General features: G+C 42.1%; 1 protein-coding gene across 1 annotated transcript in view; it reads right to left on the bottom strand.

The window, feature by feature from the left end:
• Positions 1-10,514, bottom strand: part of PAWR (pro-apoptotic WT1 regulator) — a 101,532-nt gene extending 91,018 nt beyond the window's left edge. The window contains exons 1-2 of the mRNA XM_060113100.1: positions 10,366-10,514; positions 9,177-9,849 (exon numbers count right to left, since the gene is read on the bottom strand). Coding sequence (XP_059969083.1) covers positions 9,177-9,701 — 525 coding nt within the window. The 5' untranslated portion in view covers positions 9,702-9,849; positions 10,366-10,514. The remainder of the gene's footprint in view (positions 1-9,176; positions 9,850-10,365) is intronic.
• Positions 10,515-20,259: the final 9,745 nt, after the last annotated feature.

The raw sequence follows: 20,259 nt of genomic DNA, 5'->3' as shown, positions 1-20,259 counted from the left end.
TAGAATGGAGAGTTATTGTTTAATAGGTATATAGTTTCAGTTTTACAAGATGAAGAGTTACGGGGATGGTAGTGGTGATTTCTGCACAACAATGTGAATGTGTTTAATACCAATGAATGTACACTTAAAAATGGTTAAGATCTTATGTATGGGTATTTTACCATGATTAAAAAAAAAAAATCCATCCCTTGGGCTTCCCTGGTGGCGCAGTGGTTAAGAATCTGCCTGCCAATGCAGGGGACATGGGTTCGAGCCCTGGTCTGGGAAGATCCCACATGCCAGGGAGCAACTAAGCCCGTGCGCCACAACTACTGAGCCTGAGCTCTAGAGCTCGCGTGTCACAACTACTGAGCCCGTGTGCCACAACTACTGAAGCCCGTGCCCCTGGAGCCCGTGCTCTGCAACAAGAGAAGCCACCGCAATGAGAAGCCCGCACAAGACCCAACGCAACCAAAAATTTTTAAAAATTAAAAAAAAAAATCCATCCCTATTTTTGAAGAACACCATAAAAATATTCATAATGAATGACTAAATATACACACAAATCTGTATAGTGTGGTTCCATTTTTTATGTAGATAGAAAAAGGACTAGAAACAAATATTAATATGTATAACAGGTGATAGGTTTCTCTAACTTTTTTTGTATTTACACAAGGGAACTACAATGAATACATTACTGTTTTAACACATTTTTACCAGCAGAAAAAAATAATTTAAGATACAAATTTGATTTGGATCAACTTTTGCTGGCATTACAGAATATCAAGAGGTCTTGTCAAGAATTTGAGACCTAAAGTAACTTCTTTGACTATTTCAGCTAAAATAGTTTCTATTCATATTCCTCTGGTACCATCTTCTGAATGTTCATTTTGTTCTTCATAACTCAGATTTCCATTATTTTTAAATACTACTAAAAGTATTCTGCAAGGAATTCCAAAAGTAATAGAAAATCATTTCATACTTTATATAACCTGAAAATTTCTCAAATAAGATTAAGTAGTTCACTTACATGCCCATAGATAAGCTGAATATTAAAAGGTATCTTTTAAAGTTAATTTTGTTACAAAACATGTTTTCATCACGTTTTTCAAACTGTATTTTATTATTTTTATTTATTATTCAATTAGTCTCTTAATAGTTTATAAAAAGAGCCTGTAAACAAAATTTTAGCTGTCACAACTGTAATCTACAACATAAATTCTCTCCTATCTGTTCATTTCAGCAAAACTCTAAAAAAATACCCACTTTCAGAACACAACAGCCCTTTTTCTTTAAATTCAACTTATAAAACAAATGAAACTATTATTGAAAACCACATTGTAACCTATAAAAATTTGGTGAAGGAAATTTCTAAAGACTATCACAGAATAAACGTTTATTAGCCAATTCACGTGTTTAGTTTTGAACTCACTGGAGCTGTTTTTGCCCTTTAAGTATATAATTTTGCTGCTTTTAGAAATTAAATATTGTTATAATTTTATTCAGACATGGTGCCTGGCATATTTTTAAGTAACCCAAGAAGAATGTAATAAATAGCTGAGGCTCAATTCTAACACCAATATGTACACAGCTATAAACAAAACTGCATAAGACTTGGGCTTCCCTGGTGGCACAGTGGTTGGGAATCCGCCTGCCAATGTGGGGGACACGGGTTCGAGCCCCGGTCTGGGAGGATCCCACATGCCGCGGAGCAGCTGGGCCCATGTGCCACGGCTGCTGGGCCTGCGCTCTGGAGCCTGCAAGCCACAACTACTGAGCACGTGTGCCACAACTACTGAAGCCCACGTGCCTAGAGCCCGTGCTCCACACAACAGGGGAGGCCGCCGCAGGGAGAGGCCCGCGCACCGCAGCAAAGAGTGGCCCCCACTTGCTGCAGCTGGAGAGAGCCCACGCACAGCAACGGAGACCCAACTCAGCCAAAAATAAATAAATAAATATATTTTTTTTTAATGGATAAGACTTACACCAAAAGTTGCCTCAGCAATAAGCAAATATGTTAAGAATCAACTGGCTAGCTAAGGACACCGACAGGACTAATATGTGAGAGGAGTAAACAAAAGGAAAAAAGTCTTCACTTGAGACTATTTTTTTTTTTTTTTTTTTTTTTTTTTTTCCTTTTCCTGTGGTACGTGGGCCTCTCACTGCCGTGGCCTCCCCCGCCGCGGAGCACAGGCTCCGGACGCACAGGCCCAGCAGCCACGGCTCACGGGCCCAGCCGCTCCACGGCACGCGGGATCCTCCCGGACCGGGGCACGAACCCGCGTCCCCTGCATCGGCAGGCAGACCCCCAACCACTGCGCCACCAGGGAAGCCCCACTTGAGACTATTTTGACAAGATGGACAAAACCTGTTTTAAGAGTTTGAACTAATTATTAAACATATTTACAAACATACACTTTCCCTTAAAGAATATAAAAAAGAAAAATGAGTAAAAGTACAGTTCAAATTACACATGAAGTATTAGAGGTTTTTTCTGTAGGCTAGGTTTCTGCAAGAAGCAAGGCAGACAACATTTTGTACTAAATATATGACATTACATAAATGTTTAAGATACTCTGAATTTCCAAGTACCTCAAGTTGTCTCTGTTAAAATATCTATAAAGTTCTTAATTAAAAGGGAAAAATAAGAATGTTTAACATCCCAGTAAGAAATTTCCACTAGACATCAACAACCACCTTTCAACGTAACCTATACAGTAACTATAATTTATCATTTAGTCATTCTTAGAACATTTTCAGAAATGTTATCTCACAGGATTATTATATGAATTAAATAAAATAATCAGTATCAATTTCATTTCACAGATCAGTAAACCAGTACAGAGCATTTAAGTCAGTTCTTCTCAAACTTTGGTATGTACAAGAATCACTCAAGAACATGTTAAAATGATGTCTTAAGTAACTCCTTCCCACCCGCAGACTGAGGTGGATCCCAGAAATCTGCATTTTAAATAAATAACACAGGTGATATTGGTACAGGTGGTTCCCCCCACTCCAACCCAGCCACATCTTTTAGGACCCTGATTTAAGTAATGTATGACTAAAGCCATTAATGGCATAAAACTCCATTTTTACTCTGAATCAAAGTTCCCAAATGTTTAGATGGTAGAGCTTTACAGATCTCCATGAAAGATATGTAAAATTTTAAACAAGTTGAAAATATTACATTCAATTAAATTAAGTACCTCTTATACTAAATTCCAGTAAAATCAAGTGGTAGTAGACGTCTAAGTTTTTTAAGAAACTTAAAACTGAGGAGATTCTACCATTTCATTTCTCTGTGAAATGCAGGAAAAGCTGAAATTAAATTATATTAACTTAATAGCTTCTCGTGGTTTGAATACTGTTGCACTTTACTGAGTAGGGAGCTAAAACTTAGGTACCACAGGTTCTAGGAACATAATAAAAAAATTAAGATGAAAATGTAAAAGCACTTAGAGCACAACTTTGTGATTACACTGAAAACCACTGAACTGTACACTTTGAAAGGGTGAGTTTTATGGTATGTAAATTATCTCACTTTTTAAAAAGAAAAAACTCTTAGAAAATTTCAAACTAGTATTTTCCAGTAATTTTAAATTTCTAAGACATTATATCAGCATTACTATTAAACAGCGTAATTATTTTCTGGCCTATATCACAGATGCTGAAAACCAGTACAGAAATAATAAAGAGCATAAATAAGGCTACTAGCTTGACAAAGATTTTAAACAAGAATTGTAATGCCACTGTTTATATATTTATTTGCTCTCAAATTCTTCCAGTAAAGTCCCACTTCATCTGCCTTTTTATAACAGGGTTATTTTCAAATTCTATAGTAATTTATTAGCATCTTATAAAATAATCTTTGTATTTCTTAAACTAGGTATATAGTATGTAATACACTGAAATATAATAAGATGGTTATTAAGCACCAGGCTTTGAAGACAGACTACTTTGCTTCTTACCACATATATGGCCTCTGGCAAGAAACTTATCCTTTCTGCCCCATTTTCCCATAGGGTTGTAGAGAGAATTAAATGCGCCAATATACGTAAGATGCCTAAGTCAGTGCCTGGCACTTAATAAACACACCATAAATATCATCTACTTTAATTACATAATAATTATTTTATGTAAAAAGGCCTCTCAGCTTAGAAAACTCATTACAAATCCTGATAATATTAAAATTTCAATTTTCTTTATCAATTTAGGAAAGCTGCGACTAAAATATTATTAAGGAATCTAGGTGTTTATGCTGTTTCTATCCTATTCACAAGTCCAATTTTCTCCAACTCTGAGTCACTATTAGTTCTTCTCCTGACTCATCGCATAGAAAGGTAGACAGTCTGGAATATAATGGGCATACCAAAAGGCATTTCTTAATCTATCTGGATTTATAAGATTTACTAAGTGGAACTTGTCCTATATAATGGTTAATAAATATGCTATATAATTATGACTTAAATTGTGTTCACTTAAAAGTGTTTGTATATATCAAATGTTCCTTCAAAGTATGTAGTAGGTGTTATAACCCCATCTTGACTGAAAAACAACCTATCACTTAAGTAAAATCAAAGATCCACATTTTCTGACTGCTAGCCAAAAGCAGATTAATAATTTGCTGATCATCTGGTGTTCAAAATTTTGCCAAGCAAACTACAGACTAGAAGCTCAGAAGCAATCTCTGAGCCTAAAAATTTGACCTTAATTTCTATTCAATTCCATACTTTCATTGTTTTCCCCATTCAGATGTTCAAATCATTTAAGATAACCTCTAATAAAAAGTTATTGAAAAAAATCTAGGGACATAAGCTAAATAATGCAAGATAGATTAATTAAAAACTCCACTTTCCCTAGACACAAATGTACACAAAAAACCAAATACTTTTAAAATACTACTCTACCACTTATTCACTTTCCCTGTGATCTTGAGTCATTTAAACTCTCTAAGCCTCCACTTTCTCCTCTGGAAATGGGGATAAAAAGAGTAACTATAACTACCATATGGGATTGCTGTGAGCATTAATCAAAACAACACATAAAACACTTTAGCCAACCACTATGAAAACAAGTTAAGTTTCAATAAATGTTAACTTTTATATATAAATCCAAACTTTAGCACCATTTGACCTCTATCTATTGAAAGATTTTATTTTCTATGAAAACCATCTCTGTTAACCCATTCATGCACACCTACGCAATGGCAATAACTTCACAAGCACTCTGAAAATGTGGATATAACAGTCGAGGAAGTTATAGCCCCCTCCTCTTGAGTTAGGTACCCTGCCTAATAGCCTGTACTTAACACTGTACTACTTAACACAGTTCCCTATATTACTTGAGAGCCCCTTGTGGGCAAGGCCTGTGTCCTATTATTCATTTCTGTATCCCGAGACTGAAACCCAATAGTTCTAAACCCTGACTCACAAGGGGAGCTTATCAAAATATTAATGCCTGGGATCCATCCCAGACCCATTAAATCTAAGGAGGTCAGGGAGGTAGAAGACAAGTAATCCACAAGGGGGGAGCAGTTTTTTAATATCCTCACGTACTGTTAGTGTGCTGCCACAGGTAAGAACCACTGCACTCTGACATTTAAAATACTATACAAACAGGTATGTATACGTGTGTGAATATATAAATATATAGGTAAAGAAATATAAGTCTCAGCTCAAGACCCTCAACCTCACAGCTACTCCTAGCCCCATCATCTCTTTCCTTTAAACAGACAACACTGTTAATAAACAATTAGTTACATGCTGCGTTAAGATGGCTTTTAAACTGTTAACTCAGTACAGTACTTAAGTTTCTTCATGTAATTATGCCTTAGCTTTCTTCCTAGATTACAGTCTTGCTCCTTGAAAATATACACTGCCTTATTTTTCTTGTTTTCTCCACAGTGCTTATGATAGTGCCTTGAACACCAACATGTAATAAACATGTGGCTGATCTAATAAATGCATACAAAAATTATCAGCAGGAAGTATGTCACATCCAAATTAACCAATTTGGGCTATGACTCAAAAAACAGAAAAAGTAAAAATTCAGAAAAAAGTTTTAAAAAACCCTCTAACTTAGTAAAAAAGAACAACCAAAGTTTATCTCATTAATGAGCATCTATATATTTGCATTTATTACAGCCATCACATGCAGTATCCCATCACCATCCACCACTTTCAGATTCTGAACTGCTTCCTTACTAAAACTATCTTCCAGTTGCTTGTGGTATCTTTAGCTGCTGTCATGTTCTTTTGTAACAACTTTACAATACTCTGTAATTAGTCAAATAAGTTAATGAAAGTCACAACAAATGTGTCACACATGCTTAATAAATATGTCTTGAAGAAACAATATTTATCAACCACTAAAACAGACTTTTTGCATACAAGTTACATGCTAATCTCTAATATAAATTTAGATGGGAATACTGTCTGAAAATAAGAGAGTCTTATTCAACACTATATATAATACAAGTCTAATTGTGAGTATTGACAGACTGATGATTTTCTGCTTTTATAGTATCTTCACACCTGAAAATTCTATTAAATAGTATATTACTTTTAAAAATAGGAGTGCTAAGAAAAAAAAAAAGAAAAAAGAAAATAAATAAAATAAAATAAAATAGGCGTGCTAAGCTGTATTACACAAGAAACTCCACAGCAACTGGCATTCGCAATGTTGAAACTACTAAGAGAAATGAATGGCACACAATTCTAAAAAAAAAAAACAATTTAAAGATATGAAAATGATTCACCTTAAAAGTTTTGTGTCATACGTGTATCACTATTAACAATCTGAAAGACTTACGTTGTTTTTAAAAAACTGAAAACATGGGGACTTCCCTGGTGGCGCAGCGGTTAAGAATCCGCCTACCAGTGCAGGGGACACAGGTTCGAGCCCTGGTCCGGGAAGATCCCACATGCCGCGGAGCAACTAAGACCGTGCGCCACAACTACAGAGCGTGCGCTCTAGAGCCCGCGAGCCACAACTACTGAGCCCGAGTGCCACAACTACTGAAGCCCACGCGCCTAAAGCCAGTGCTCTGCAATAAGAGAAGCCACCCAATGAGAAGCCCGCGAACCGCAACAAAGAGTAGCCCCCGCTCGCTGCAACTAGAGAAAGCCCATGAGCAGCAACAAAGACCCAAGGCAGCCAAAAACATAAACAAATTTTTTTAAAAACTGAAAATATGGGGAGGAGGCACTCAAGAAATATGCCTGCTAATTAGATACTGTGGTAAAACATTACCATGTTTTGTTGGTTCCTACAGCATTAAACAGATAGAGCCGGAGTTACCACAAAAAGAAAGCAGTACACAATTCCCTATTCAATAAAAAAGGTTCAAATTCCACAGACAAAAAAATGGTACCCTGGGTTGTTTGTTTTTAAGGAAGATTAAATTTAGGAGTTGCCAACACCCAAACGAAAAACATTCCAGAGTATCAGACTCAATTGTAGTGGGGAGTCATCTACATTCTCAGCACTATGTTCCCTTACCCAAAACAGGAATATTAACAAAGAATGCTTCTTAGGATCTCACGAGATACACCATACTTATTTCCCCCAGTAAACATTACCCTTGTTTAAAAACCAAAAACAAAAAGGTACTTGAGAAATAACAATTTTAGCACAAGCAGCCAGACAAAAAATGAAGTTTAACATCTGCCAAGATATTTCCCAAAATAAGACCCTGTCAACTGAACAATGAGGAAAAGATTGCAAATGACAAATTCTTTTATTTGGACCATCAGCTACTTTTAAAAAGAAAGTTGAGGAATGTAGCTTTTCCAAAGCCTTGTCTTCAGTTTCCCCCTAATCTTCATATTTTTAATTTAAAAAAAAAAAAACCCTAGAAATTTGATTACCACTCTTATGAATTCCTTTTAAAGCAATTTAATGAGTAACAGATCTTTTGTGCAAGTAGGAAACCACAGAGGACAGTTTTGCTGGCTGATAAAAATCTCTCTGAAACACTCATAAAAATATACCTTTCAAAGACAAACTCTGATTTTCCAGGTATGGAAATTATATTAAGACTTAAAAATTTGGGTATGTTTGATATACACCCTAACTTACTGCAAATGCTTTTACTTGAACCACAGTTAAAGTTGGTGAATTCTTACTATTTATTTACTGTGTGTCAAAGTTGAATAAATTAGAAGGCCAGGAGGGAAAAAAAGGTAAAACCTAGAACCAATGAGAAAAAGATGCAACTACTTCGGGTGAAACAAGATTATTGAATCACTTCCCCAAACCGGTGAGTTACTATTAAAGTAACCAAATACTTGTTAGAGGATTGTTTTGTTTTGTTGAGGGTAGAGAAAGGTGCAGTTATACCCCAAGTAGACATGTTTCACCAGGCACTCTGTAATGGGAAGATGCTGCTGCCTGCATAATGGTTTTTGAGACTGCTCAAAAATACCAAAAAAAAAAAAAAAAAAACCCAACAACAACCCAAAAAACAAAAAATCCCCAACCCTACCACAAATGTTTTCCAGAACACACAGAGCCAAATACTTAAATACAGGGAGAGAGCATTTTAGCAAAAAGAATTGAGGGTTGCTACAACGTTCCCAATGTCCACGTTACCACTCAGAAAAAAACTCGTGTGTGTGTGTGTGTGTGTGTGCGTGTGTGTGTGTTGGGGAGCACTGTTTCCAAAACCTGGTTTATATATGAAATAGAGCATATGCTCAGCTGGATATACTTATCTTGGGTTCATTGAAAGATAAAGCTGTCTGGGATAGTGCTAAAGCCACGTTTTCTTTACAGGTGGTATTAAACACTGTTAAGAGAGACGAAGAGATAAACTATCTGATAATTTGAGACGGGCACGTGGGAAACTAAAGTACGTGGTCATCACCATTAATCAATTTTTCTAACTGATCAAGAATAAACAAACAAGGCTAGGTGGGCAAGTTCTGGAGCCCCGAGCTGTCTTTCCAACACTGAAAAGAAGGATCCTGGGTCTGAGATCTTAGCCAGGAAGCCTGAAAAGCACGCGTCCGACTTTGGATTTGGGGAACTTCCCAGCAAGCATTTGTTGAGAGTAAAAACTCCATCACGCCCTGCCTGCCTAACTCAGTGAAAGGCTAAGAAGTGCAGGCTCGAGGGGGAAAGCTCTGGGCCCGGGAGAGAAGACACCAGGAGGCGGCAGCCCTCCAGGGTCCGGCCGCGGCCCCCGCCCGGCTCACCTCTGCGGCAGGGATGTTGACCACGCCGGTGGAGCGCCGCTTCTCCCGCAGCTTTCTCTTCTCGATCTGCCCCTTGCCTTTCCTGGCGCTGGGGCCCGAGCTCTTGCCCTTCTCCGGGGCGCCGTCCCGCTCCTCCTCTCCGTCCCGTGCGGGCGCGGCCCCCGAAGCGGCGGCGGCGGCGGCGGGGGACTCATCCTCCGGCCGCCGCGGGCCGGGGGCGGCGCGACTCAGCTGCGCAGGGCCCACGGCGCAGTTCACGCCCCCGGGGCCGGGGGCGGCAGGTGCGGCGGCGCCGCCTGGGAGGTTGTTGTTCAGCTCGTTGGCCGCAGCGGTGGCCGAAGTACCCAGGGGCCCCGGTGGGAGCTTCCCGGCCGCGTCGCCCGTGCCCCCACCGGGGGCGGCCGGGCCCGGGGGATTCTGCTTGGCGCGCATCTTCTCGCGCTTCGCCTTCCACTCCTCCAGGAAGTCTGTGGTGCTACCGCTGCCGCCGCTGCCGCCGCCGGTCCGGTAGCCACCGGTCGCCATATTCCCAGCGGGGCCGGCCGGGCTCTCACCTCAGGCCGCCCGCCCCGACTCCGGCCACCGCCCCCTCTTCCTTCCCGCCACCCGGAGGAGGCAAGGGAACGACCCCCGGGCGCGGGGGCGGCCGCGGCTCCCCGAGGGACCGGCTGGTCTGCAGGGAAACACAAAAGGGGGCGGAGAAGGGAAGCGTAAGATCCTCGCCCGGCCCGAGGGTCTGCCCCGCGGCCGCGCCCCTCGGAGCCCCACCGAGAGCGCGCCCACTCAGCCCCGCAGGCGAGGAGCCGCAGAGTCCCCACTCTAAAGTTTCTCCGACGCACCTACACGGCTGGCCCGGACGATCACCGCCCCTCGAGGGGTGGAGAGAGGCACGGTCCCCACCCCTGGCCCGCCTGCCCGCCCGCCCGCCCGCCCGCCCCATCCCCGCCGGGGTCCGAGCCTGTGGCGGTCGGGGGACCCGGGCCAGACCCCCCACCTGTCGACCCGTCGCATCTCCAGCCCTCGCTCCGGTCCGGGGTCCCCGCGACCGACACACTCATTCCCGGGACGAGGCGCGGAGTCCCCTAACCGACTCGCGGAGGAGGCGGGACGCCTCCCGACCCAGCAGTCCAGCCGAGTCCAGGGGGACGGGTGCGCGTGTGGAGCGCGGACCGACCGGGCGGCCCCTTACCTGGGAGGAGTTGGGGGGATGAGGAGCGGGACTGGGAGCTGGCGCCCAGGTGAGCCGAAGCAGCCGCGCGGAAGGACCCGCGGCCAACTCTCCGTCCGGAGCCCGCGGCGCTCCCGGGCTGGGAGGGAGGGAGGAGGGAGGGAGGGAATGAGGGAGGGGAGAGAAGGGAACGAGGGGAGCCGAGCGGCGCCGAAGCGCCGGCGGAAAGGACCGAGACCGCGCGCGAGGGGCGCGGCGCGCGGTGGGGGCGGTGGGGCCCGCCGACGCCCCGCCCCCGGCGCTCAGGTGCGCGGCGCCGCGTCCAGCCCGCCGCTGCCGCCAGCCCCGCGCCAGCAGATGGGACCGCACATTCCTGGGCGCCCAACCTCGCGGCGGCCGACCTCCCGGCGCCTCCGACGCTGGAGCATGAACCGCCCTCCACGCCCTTCTCCCCGCGCCTCTCCTCCGCCTCTCCAGTCTCCCACCACTCTTCCTTTTAAGTACAAGACATATTCTTCCAGGGAAAATCTCAAATACTGCTGGCTGAGGGGGAAAGTGCATGATTCAGGGCCTGACTAGCTGCGATGGAAAAATACTCTCGCGTCCCTTTTCCTAGTCGCTGCCCCCTTTTCAGATGTACTGGGGTGGCAAGCAGGAGAGTGGAAAGTGCTGAAACCCAGGCCCCTCCTTCTAAGTCTGTGGTCTCAGGTGAACGTGTCGCCTGAAAGGAGAGACTTCAACTGTCCGTGTATTATCAAGGCTTTACTGTTATCTTAGGCTTGCAGGGAAAAAAATTTAAAGCTCATTTTAAAATGTATTGTGTTGGCGATCCCAGTCCTACTTGGAGTTTCCTCTTAACCCTGTCTCTACACCTCCTCTTCAGAGATAGTGAATTTAGCAGCAAAGCTCCCTACCAAAGTCCTAAAGCTGCATTGAGGCTGATTTGATAGGAGCTGGGGCGGTGATTGTCTCTATTCTTCTACCCTTGACATGCCATAGGCTAAATCTTATCTTCAGAAGCAAGTCCTCTCCGATTTCTGGATCAGGGCTGGGTGGACTGCCACTGTCAAGCACTTGCGCAGACAGACGTCACTGTATCCGAGTAACGCCAGGGCACATCACTGTCATAGGGTACAAATGCCTAGTCACCATTTTGCAAAAAGTAGGCGAGCCCTGAGTCACATTCTTACCTAACATAACCCTTTCTTCCTACTTAGCACCTGTTTGCCCAGGTGGCACACGGTGGGTGAGCTGTCAGCCTGTGCCTGCTGAGGAAGGAGAATAGGAGAATGTGATTCACACGCTCTTTATTTATCAGAGGGGAAGGCCACACAGTTCTCGTCTTTTGTCTGACTGCTGGAGTGAACTTGTGGATAACCCGGATTGAGTTCTGGAAAAACTCTTTAAAAAATTAAAGGCCTACGTTGAGAATTGGTTTAAAAGGCTGAGCCTGGCTCGTACCAACCTGGGTGTGCCATCTGAAACTCCTCAATTAATGATTCATTACTTTGTTTTCTGAGTTTTAAGCGGGGGGGGAGGGAGGGTTGGGCATTAAAGAGATTCACATTAATATTCTTTATAACTTACCAGAGGATTTCCTCTTGGAGGGACTGCAGGATATAGTGGAAAGAGGATATAATGTGCCTGAGTACAAACATCTAAATAGCTGAGAGATCTTGGGCATGTTGTTTAAATTCTCTGAAACTCAGCCTTCTTTACTATAAAACCAGTAATAACCGCATATGTTTTTATGTTGTTATAAGAAATGACACTGTGTGCTTGGTCAAGGAAAGCACTCAGTAAATATAGTCTCTTTTATTAATAGGATATTGAACAGAGTCCTGGGTTTCTAAGGGGGGCGCAGATGAAAAAAGATAAGGTACTCAATACACAATATTAACTTGAAAACAGCAGACTTTGAATGAACTAGGATAACACTCTGCCACATAATTTATCAGTGCATCTCTTTGACCGGTTCTCTTGGTATTAACAAGCGCTGAGTCAGGAATGTTGGCTACTATGGACTCCTGTGTCCGAGATCCTTAGATAAAAGGTAGTATGGGAGTACCAGAGTAGTTATTATTAGTCTATAAAGTGCCCTAGGAACCATGGATGAAAGAGATTACTTAGGTACAAAGCGCTGTGTATTATTATTGTTATCGTTTATTATACCTTTTGTCTTTACCTTACCATTCTCAATATTCCCAAAGGTATATTTCACAGCCAGACTGCTTCCAACATCGCATCAAGATATTTAGCTGAGTCAGTTCTAAACTGCCGTGTTTGCATGTCGTCAATCTTCATGTACAGCGTTCTGATGAAATAATCCTTAAAGACTCTGAGCCTGGTTTCTCAACTGCAGCACTACTGAAATTTGGGACTGGATAATTCTTTAGGGTGTTGTCCTGTCCATTGCAGGATGTTTAGCAGCATCCTTGGCTTCTGCCCACTAGATGCCTACCAGGGGCTGCCCTCCACCCCCAGCTGTGAGTTTGCCAAGTGTTTCCTGCAGGGCAAAATCTTCCCCAGTTAAGAACTTCTGAGCAAACCTAAAACAACTAATTTGGGTGACACACTTGCCCTTAATAATAAAGGGAAATAAGATGATGATAACAAAAGAAAGATTCATTTTAATATGTCAGAGTCAAACTTATTCTAAATGTTAAGTCTTACTTAATGTTTTCCAGGCAGTGGATTAATATATGTGAAATAGCCTATTTGTATGTGTTGAAATAATAGGATATTAAGAAATAACCAATTTGCCTTCAATGCAAATATTTCTGGAAGATATGCAATTCGCCCTCTAAAATCAAAATAATACATGCACATAGTCTTAATGGTTAAATACTTCAGTTCTACAAGGATTATAACAAAAGACAGCAATCCCCTACCTAAAACCCTACCCAGAACTTTGAACTCTTATAACTGTTTCTGCTAATATAGATCTTCCTATTTATATTTTAATGCCCTCAACTGCTATTCTACTTCTTGATTTCTCCGTTTTTTAGACATCCATTTTTGGCTTCCTGATACAGAAGAAGAAAATTTAGTTCTCCTATACTTAAACTACACCTACACGTTTCTTACTCCTAACCTCCTGCTATACTTGTATTGCAATTTTTATTGAATAAACATTTAATGTTTATAGGGTTATGACTATGCAAATATTGTTCACAGCTGAGCCAGGCAGTGTACTATGTGTGCTTTTTTTTTCTCTAACTTATTTTCTTGTTACACAAATATTTTTTTCCTACAGTTAAAACTTGCCCTTTTTTTGACTTATTTTTCTATATATCAGTCACAAATTTACACCCAGACTTTCTTCCTGTCGATGCAGTTCATCACGTCAGATGACCTGTCAGTTCTATTTCTCTTTTCCTTGGAGATATCTCTCCTGGAGCCTGCCATCCCCACTCTAGTCTGGATTGATTTTAAGGCTCATTGCTCTGTGGTTATTCTGGGATTATACTTCCCTAGCATCCTGGGAATTGTTTCCTGTGCAGACTCCTTGTTTCCTGAGTCCCATATTGTCCTCTTTCTTTTCCCTTATTTTAGTTGAGTACTTCTTCAGTATTCTCTGGAGATCGGATTGCACATTCTTCGAGACCTTGTGTGTTAGAAAATATTTTTAATTTATCTTCACACTTGGTTAATAGTTTGGTGAGGCATAGACCTCTACATTGGAAATCATTTTCCTTTATAATTTTGAAGGCATCACTATATTGTCTTCTGGTTTCCAGAGTTGCAGTTTGGAAAACCAATGGCATTCTGATTCCTTTGTATTTTCTCTCTGGAAGTTTTTTGAACTTCTTACCCAGATCTACTTGAATATCTTAAAGATTTGCCATGATTTGTCTTTTTTTTTTAATTCATTTATTTATTTTTGGCTGTGTTGGGTCTTCGTTGCTGCACACGGGCTTTCTCTAGTTGCGGCGTGAGAAGGGGCTACTCCTCATTGTGGTGCGCAGGCTTCTCATTGAGGTGGCTTCTCTTGTTGCAGAGCACGGGCTCTAGGCACGGAGGCTTCAGTAGTTGTGGTACACAGGCCTAGTTGCTCCGCGGCATGTGGGATCCTCCCGGACCAGGGCTTGAACCTGTGTCCCCTGCATTGGCAGGTGGATTCTTAACCACTGCGCCACCAAGTGAGTCCCAGCCATGATGTGTCTTTTTTCATTATTATGTTAAGTACTCAGTGGGTCCTCTAAATCTGCCATGTGCCTTTCACTTGGGAAATTTCTTTATCCTACATCTTTGGTAATTCTTCCCTTCCATTTTCTCTATTTTCTCTTTCTGGATCCCCTGTTAAATAGATGTTGAACTTCTAAGTGTTTTCTAGTAAATATTTGTCTTTTCTCTCCTAGTTTCCATCTCTGTGGCATGTTATTATACTTTCAGTGAAATTTCCTGTCTTATTTGCCAACCTTTCAATTGAATTTTCTGTTTCTGCCACCATTTTTTATTTGATCTATTTCTTAGACTCTAAATGTTCTTCTTCCATATTATCCTATTTTTGTGTCAGATTCATCATCTTTTCTCTTTCTAAGGAAATTCCTTTAACTTTTCTTCTGCTGGTCCTACACTTTGTCTCATATCTATTTGCTCTCTTTTATCTTTTTGATTGTTTTAGTCTTCATCTTTCATGTTAGAGGATTTCTTTGTCAGTCTGCTGTTCATTCATATTTTTTTTAATTTTTTTTTTTTTGGCCACTCTCTGTGGCATGCAGAATCTTAGTCCCCCGACCAAGAATCAAACCCGTGCCCCCTGCAGTGGAAGTGTGGAGTCTTAACCACTGGACCACCAGGGAAGTCCCTGTTCATTCATATTTTAGATTGAAGCATTGAAAAGTTGTTTGGGGGACTTCCCTTGTGGCGCAGTGGTTAAGACTCCGAGCTCCCAATGCAGGGCACCGGGGTTTGATCCCTGGTCAGGGAACTAGATCCCATATGCATGCCTCAACTAAGAGTTTGCATGCCACAACTAAGGAACCTGCCTGCCACAACTAAGACCCATTGCAACCAAATAAATAAATGAAAAGTTGATTGCTTGCTCTTCTTTCAAAAGGCAGAGCTTGTTGATTGATGGTCCCAATTTAGGGAGCTGGTGTTTGGACCCAGGCATTTTGTGGAGGCATGTGTCCATTGTCAGCATCTATGAGGCTTTTCTCTTGGCCAGATCAGTTTCCCTGAGAGAAACTGTGTTTCTGCCTGTATTGCTAGTTGTCAACTGTTTGCAGTTCCAAGCAGAAAAAGGGAACTGGGGGAGCCTTAGTACTCAGCATGCAGGTTTCACTCAGTCCCTATGCTTGGATGCCTGGGGTGCTCAAGTTCAGTACATTTGTAATTCAGCAACTTCAGAGCATGAACTTCCAGTCCTCTGCCAGGATCAGGAGAGACAGCCTCCTTGCCCCTGGGCCTTACAGTGGGGACTTGAGAATCTACCTGTCCCTGATGTAGACTTTTAACGAATCCGGCTGTTTTCACCCCCATTCTTTCCTCTCTGTCAGTATATGCTGCTGCCCCTGATTTCTGGGCTTTCTTCAGGACAAAAAGGATTCCTTCTGGCTGGCTTGGTTTCTTTTTTTTTTTTTTTTTTTTTTGCGGTATGCGGGCCTCTCACTGTTGTGGCCTCTCCCATTGCGGAGCACAGGCTCCGGACGCGCAGGTTCAGCGGCCATGGCTCACGGGCCCAGCCGCTCTGCAGCATGTGGGATCCTCCCGGACTGGGGCACGAACCCGTGTCCCCTGCATCGGCAGGCGGACTCTTAACCACCGTGCCACCAGGGAAGCCCTGGCTTTGTCTCTTGCAGGTGGTTAGAATTCACCTTTCTCTTCTCTGCTAACGTCAGTTTTCCATCTTCCATCTTCCAAAGTTTTGCTCCCATTTCCCACCCTCTTGGTTGTTACTGGTTTATCACTTTACTTTTATTTTAGTGAAGTTACTTGACGGTGTAGAGGTGAACGTGTGTGTTCAATCTGTTATGTTTAACAGGACGTCTAATCTGTCCAGTTTGCAGATTTCTAGATATTTTGAAATCTAATCTGTGATGAGGCTAGATAAGTAGAGACCTCTACCTCTTATTACGTCTTAAGCCCCTATTGATTTACACTATTAGGAAGAGTTTTATGAAATGTGTTGTGTTTTCTGGAGGCTGTTTATGAAGATGTGGCTCATTACATTACATAATGTCCCCAGGAAAAAAAATGTCTGACATTACTACTAAGAATAGTTGTATGTATTTCTCTTTTGTTACTTTTTTTTTTCTTTTTTTCCAAAGGCTTTTTTTTTTGGATGTGGACCATTTTCAAAGTCTTTATTGAACCTGTTACAGCATTGCTTCTGTTCCACGTCTTGGCTCCTTGGCCCCGAGGCACGTGGGATCCTAGCTCCCAGACCAGGATCGACCCCGCCCCCCTGCCCTGGAAGGCAAAGTCCCAACCACTGGACTGCCGGGGAAGTCCCTTTTTGTTACCTTTTTTTTTTTTTTTTTTTTTTAACCACAATAAAACTATGTGTTTTATACTGGTAAGTTTTCCCTTCTACCATCAACTGCTGTTAATCTTAGGCCAGATTTGTGGCCTGTCTGGGAAAGATCTAGGTTTTGTGGTGCCTGAAGCTTATAAAACTTAGGGCACCTTCTTTATGAAAAAGAATAGGTTAAAAAAATAGTTAGATGTGGGAACAGATGTATATGTATGACTGATTCACTTTGTTATGAAGCAGAAACTAATAAAAAAAAGAAAATTAAAAAAAAAATAGTTAGGGCCTCCCTGGTGGCGCAAGTGGTTGAGAGTCCGCCTGCCGATGCAGGGGATACGGGTTCGTGCCCCGGTCTGGGAGGATCCCATATGCCGCGGAGCGGCTGGGCCCGTGAGCCATGGCCGCTGAGCCTGCGCGTCCGGAGCCTGTGCTCCGCGACGGGGGAGGCCACAACAGTGAGAGGCCCGCATACCGCAAAAAAAAAAAAAAAAAAAAAATAGTTAGAATGAGCAATTTTAAAGATTATAAATTTTAACAAATTGAAAAGTGCCATAAGCATCACAAAAATCCAGAAAAACAGCCTAAATTATTCACTATTACTCTCTGACATATTTCTATAATACTGTTTTATCTGCATTTTTTTTTTTTTTTTTCTGTACGCGGGCCTCTCACTGCTGTGGCCTCTCCCGTTGCGGAGCACAGGCTCCGGACGCGCAGGCTCAGCGGCCATGGCTCATGGGCCCAGCCGCTCCGCAGCATGTGGGATCTTCCTGGACCAGGGCACAGACCCGTGTCCCCTGCATCGGCAGGCGGACCCTCAACCTCTGCGCCACCAGGGAAGCCCTGCATTTTTACTATTTATTTTGTTTTATTTTATTTTTGCCTGCACCACGCGGCTTGCGGGATCTTAGTTCCCGACCAGGTATTGAACCGGGGCCCACGGCAGTGAAAGCACAGAGTCCTAACTGCTGGACCACCAGGGAATTCCCAATTTTATTATTAATTGATGCATAAAATATCTGACTTCATACACAGATGTATCTTCTATTTGTAGTACACAAATATATATATTTGTGCATCATAAGCACAAGACCTCTATTGATCCTACCAGTTTTTCATTATCTGTCACTCCTTTCCATGTCCTAACCTCCTTACTCAGATTAAAGCTTATCATTATTAGCCTCCTCTGTGCCTACACTTGCTCAGCTAAAATAAAGCTAATTAAAAACAGCGTGGCATCCTTCCTAACTCTCCTTCAAATGCATGACCATAGTTTCAACTGGGCAGTGCGTACTATCTGGCAATCCTGCAGTCTTAGTAAGCTTGTTCACCTGTGCTGCAGAATGACTAGTTCACATCAATCCCTTAAACCTCCAAAACCTCCTTATCCAACCCTCGCTCTCAGTTGATGCACTTGTTTGTTGACTAAAGTAGGACCTATGTGAGTGGGGCTCCTCATCTTGCCCCACACCTTTACCCACTTTCCTACATCTGGATCTACTCTCTGCCTCCTTACGTTTAGATGAAGTTCTTAGCTCCTTTCGAAGGCAGTCCTGGCATCTGTATCTTTCCCCTTGCAAGAGCTTTGCTCCTACAATTAATACTCTTCTCTCATGCATAATCAATTTCTTCTCTTTTAAATAATTCCTGTCAACCTACAAATGCACTCTATATTAATTCCCTCTGTTTTAGTCTTCTACTTACTGCTGAAACAACTTAAACAACACAATTTTATCATCTTACAGTTCTGTAGATAGATGTCCTACAGGGATGGGTCTCACTGGGTTAAAATGAAGGAACCAGCAGGGCTGCATCACCTTCTGGAGGCTCTCTGGAAGAATCCATTTCCTTGCCCTTTCCAGCCTCTAGAGGCTGCCCACATTCCTTGGCTCTTGGTCTTCAAAGCAAGCCATGTCCCATCTCTCTGTGCATTCCCACCAGAGCCACATCTCCCTAGGATTCTCTTCTGCCTCCCCTTTCCACTTTTAAGGATCCTTGTGATTATACTGGGACCACCTGGATAATCCAGGATGATCTATTTTAAAATCAGCTGATTAGCAACCCTGATTCCATCTTCAACATTAATTCTCTTTTGCCATAGAACTTATATTCACAGGTTCCAGGGATTACGGCCTGGAACTCTTCAGGGCCATTGTTCACCCTACCACACCTTCTTAAAGAAAAACATTTTCTCAGACTCTAGAATCGAATCTGGTCAATGTCCTATTTCTCTGTTCATGTTCACAGTCACAAGTCTTGGAAGAGTTATCTTCATTCACTGTTGCAGTCTTGTGGGAATGAGCCATTAACCTGTGGGGTCTGTGCTAACTCTGGCTAGCTAGTGTTGTAACTGAATTGTAGGACATTCAGTTGGTGTCCAGAGAGTGGGAGAATTGGTTAGTGTGGGAAAACCACGCACACATTTGGTGTCAGATATGTTGAGAGAAAGAACACAGTGTTTCCCCTTTTACCTTGTTAAGATGAAGATGTGATTTCCTGACAACCCAGCAATTGCACTCTTAGGTACCTACCCTAGAGAAACTCCGACATGAACACAGGGACACATGGACATAAATGTTCATTGCAGCACTAATTATAATAGTGAAAAAATGAAAAAGTACTTGTAGTTAGCAAAAGAGTGAATATATAAATTATAGTTCATTAGTATAATGGAACATTTATATCATTTCAAACTAGTTTCAAATGGATATGTAGGGACTTCCCTGGAAGTCCAGTGGTTAGGACTCTGCACTTCCACGTTACGGGGCCCAGGACCTGATCCCTGTTCGGGGAACTAAGATCCCCCAGTGCAGTGAAAAAAAACAAAAAATATGTAAAGTATGATGTTCATATAAATTTCCAAAAGGTACAATAGTATATATTTTTAACAGATACACATTTGTAATATAAATACAAACATACCAATTCAGCTTATTAGTTACTTCTGAAGACAGATGGAGGGAAAAGATATAGGAGCTGTAATGTTGCTGTTATTTATGTTTTATTTCTTTAAAAAGGAAAGAGATCTAAGATAAATGTGCATTAACATTTGTTAAATCTCAGTGTAGGGGGTACCTAGATTATTTGTTATATTATTTTCTGGACTTTTGTATATTTGAAATATGCTAAAATTTAAAGTAATTTTTAAAGGAAAAATACTTGGACTTGTATAAATAGTTTCATAAGAGGAGTTTTGACTTTAAAAGTCTGAAACTTTAACAAAATTGGACTTGCCCAACATGTCTTTGGGCAACCTTAAAATGTCCCCCTTTTTTGCCAAGCAAAAGAAGACATAAAATTGTAGAAAACTTAATGAAGCCATGTACCCTGGAAATATTTGAAATGGTTTATGGCTTGGGGCAAAGGAAGAAAACTGAAGCCATGCCAATGTCAAAAGTCACAATTCCCTTTAGAATCACCAATCTTTCTTCTAATAT

This window comes from Mesoplodon densirostris, chromosome 11 (genome assembly GCF_025265405.1).
Source record: "Mesoplodon densirostris isolate mMesDen1 chromosome 11, mMesDen1 primary haplotype, whole genome shotgun sequence".
NCBI classification, from domain to species: Eukaryota; Metazoa; Chordata; class Mammalia; order Artiodactyla; family Ziphiidae; genus Mesoplodon; species Mesoplodon densirostris.
This window is presented reverse-complemented; position numbering and strand designations above follow the sequence as displayed.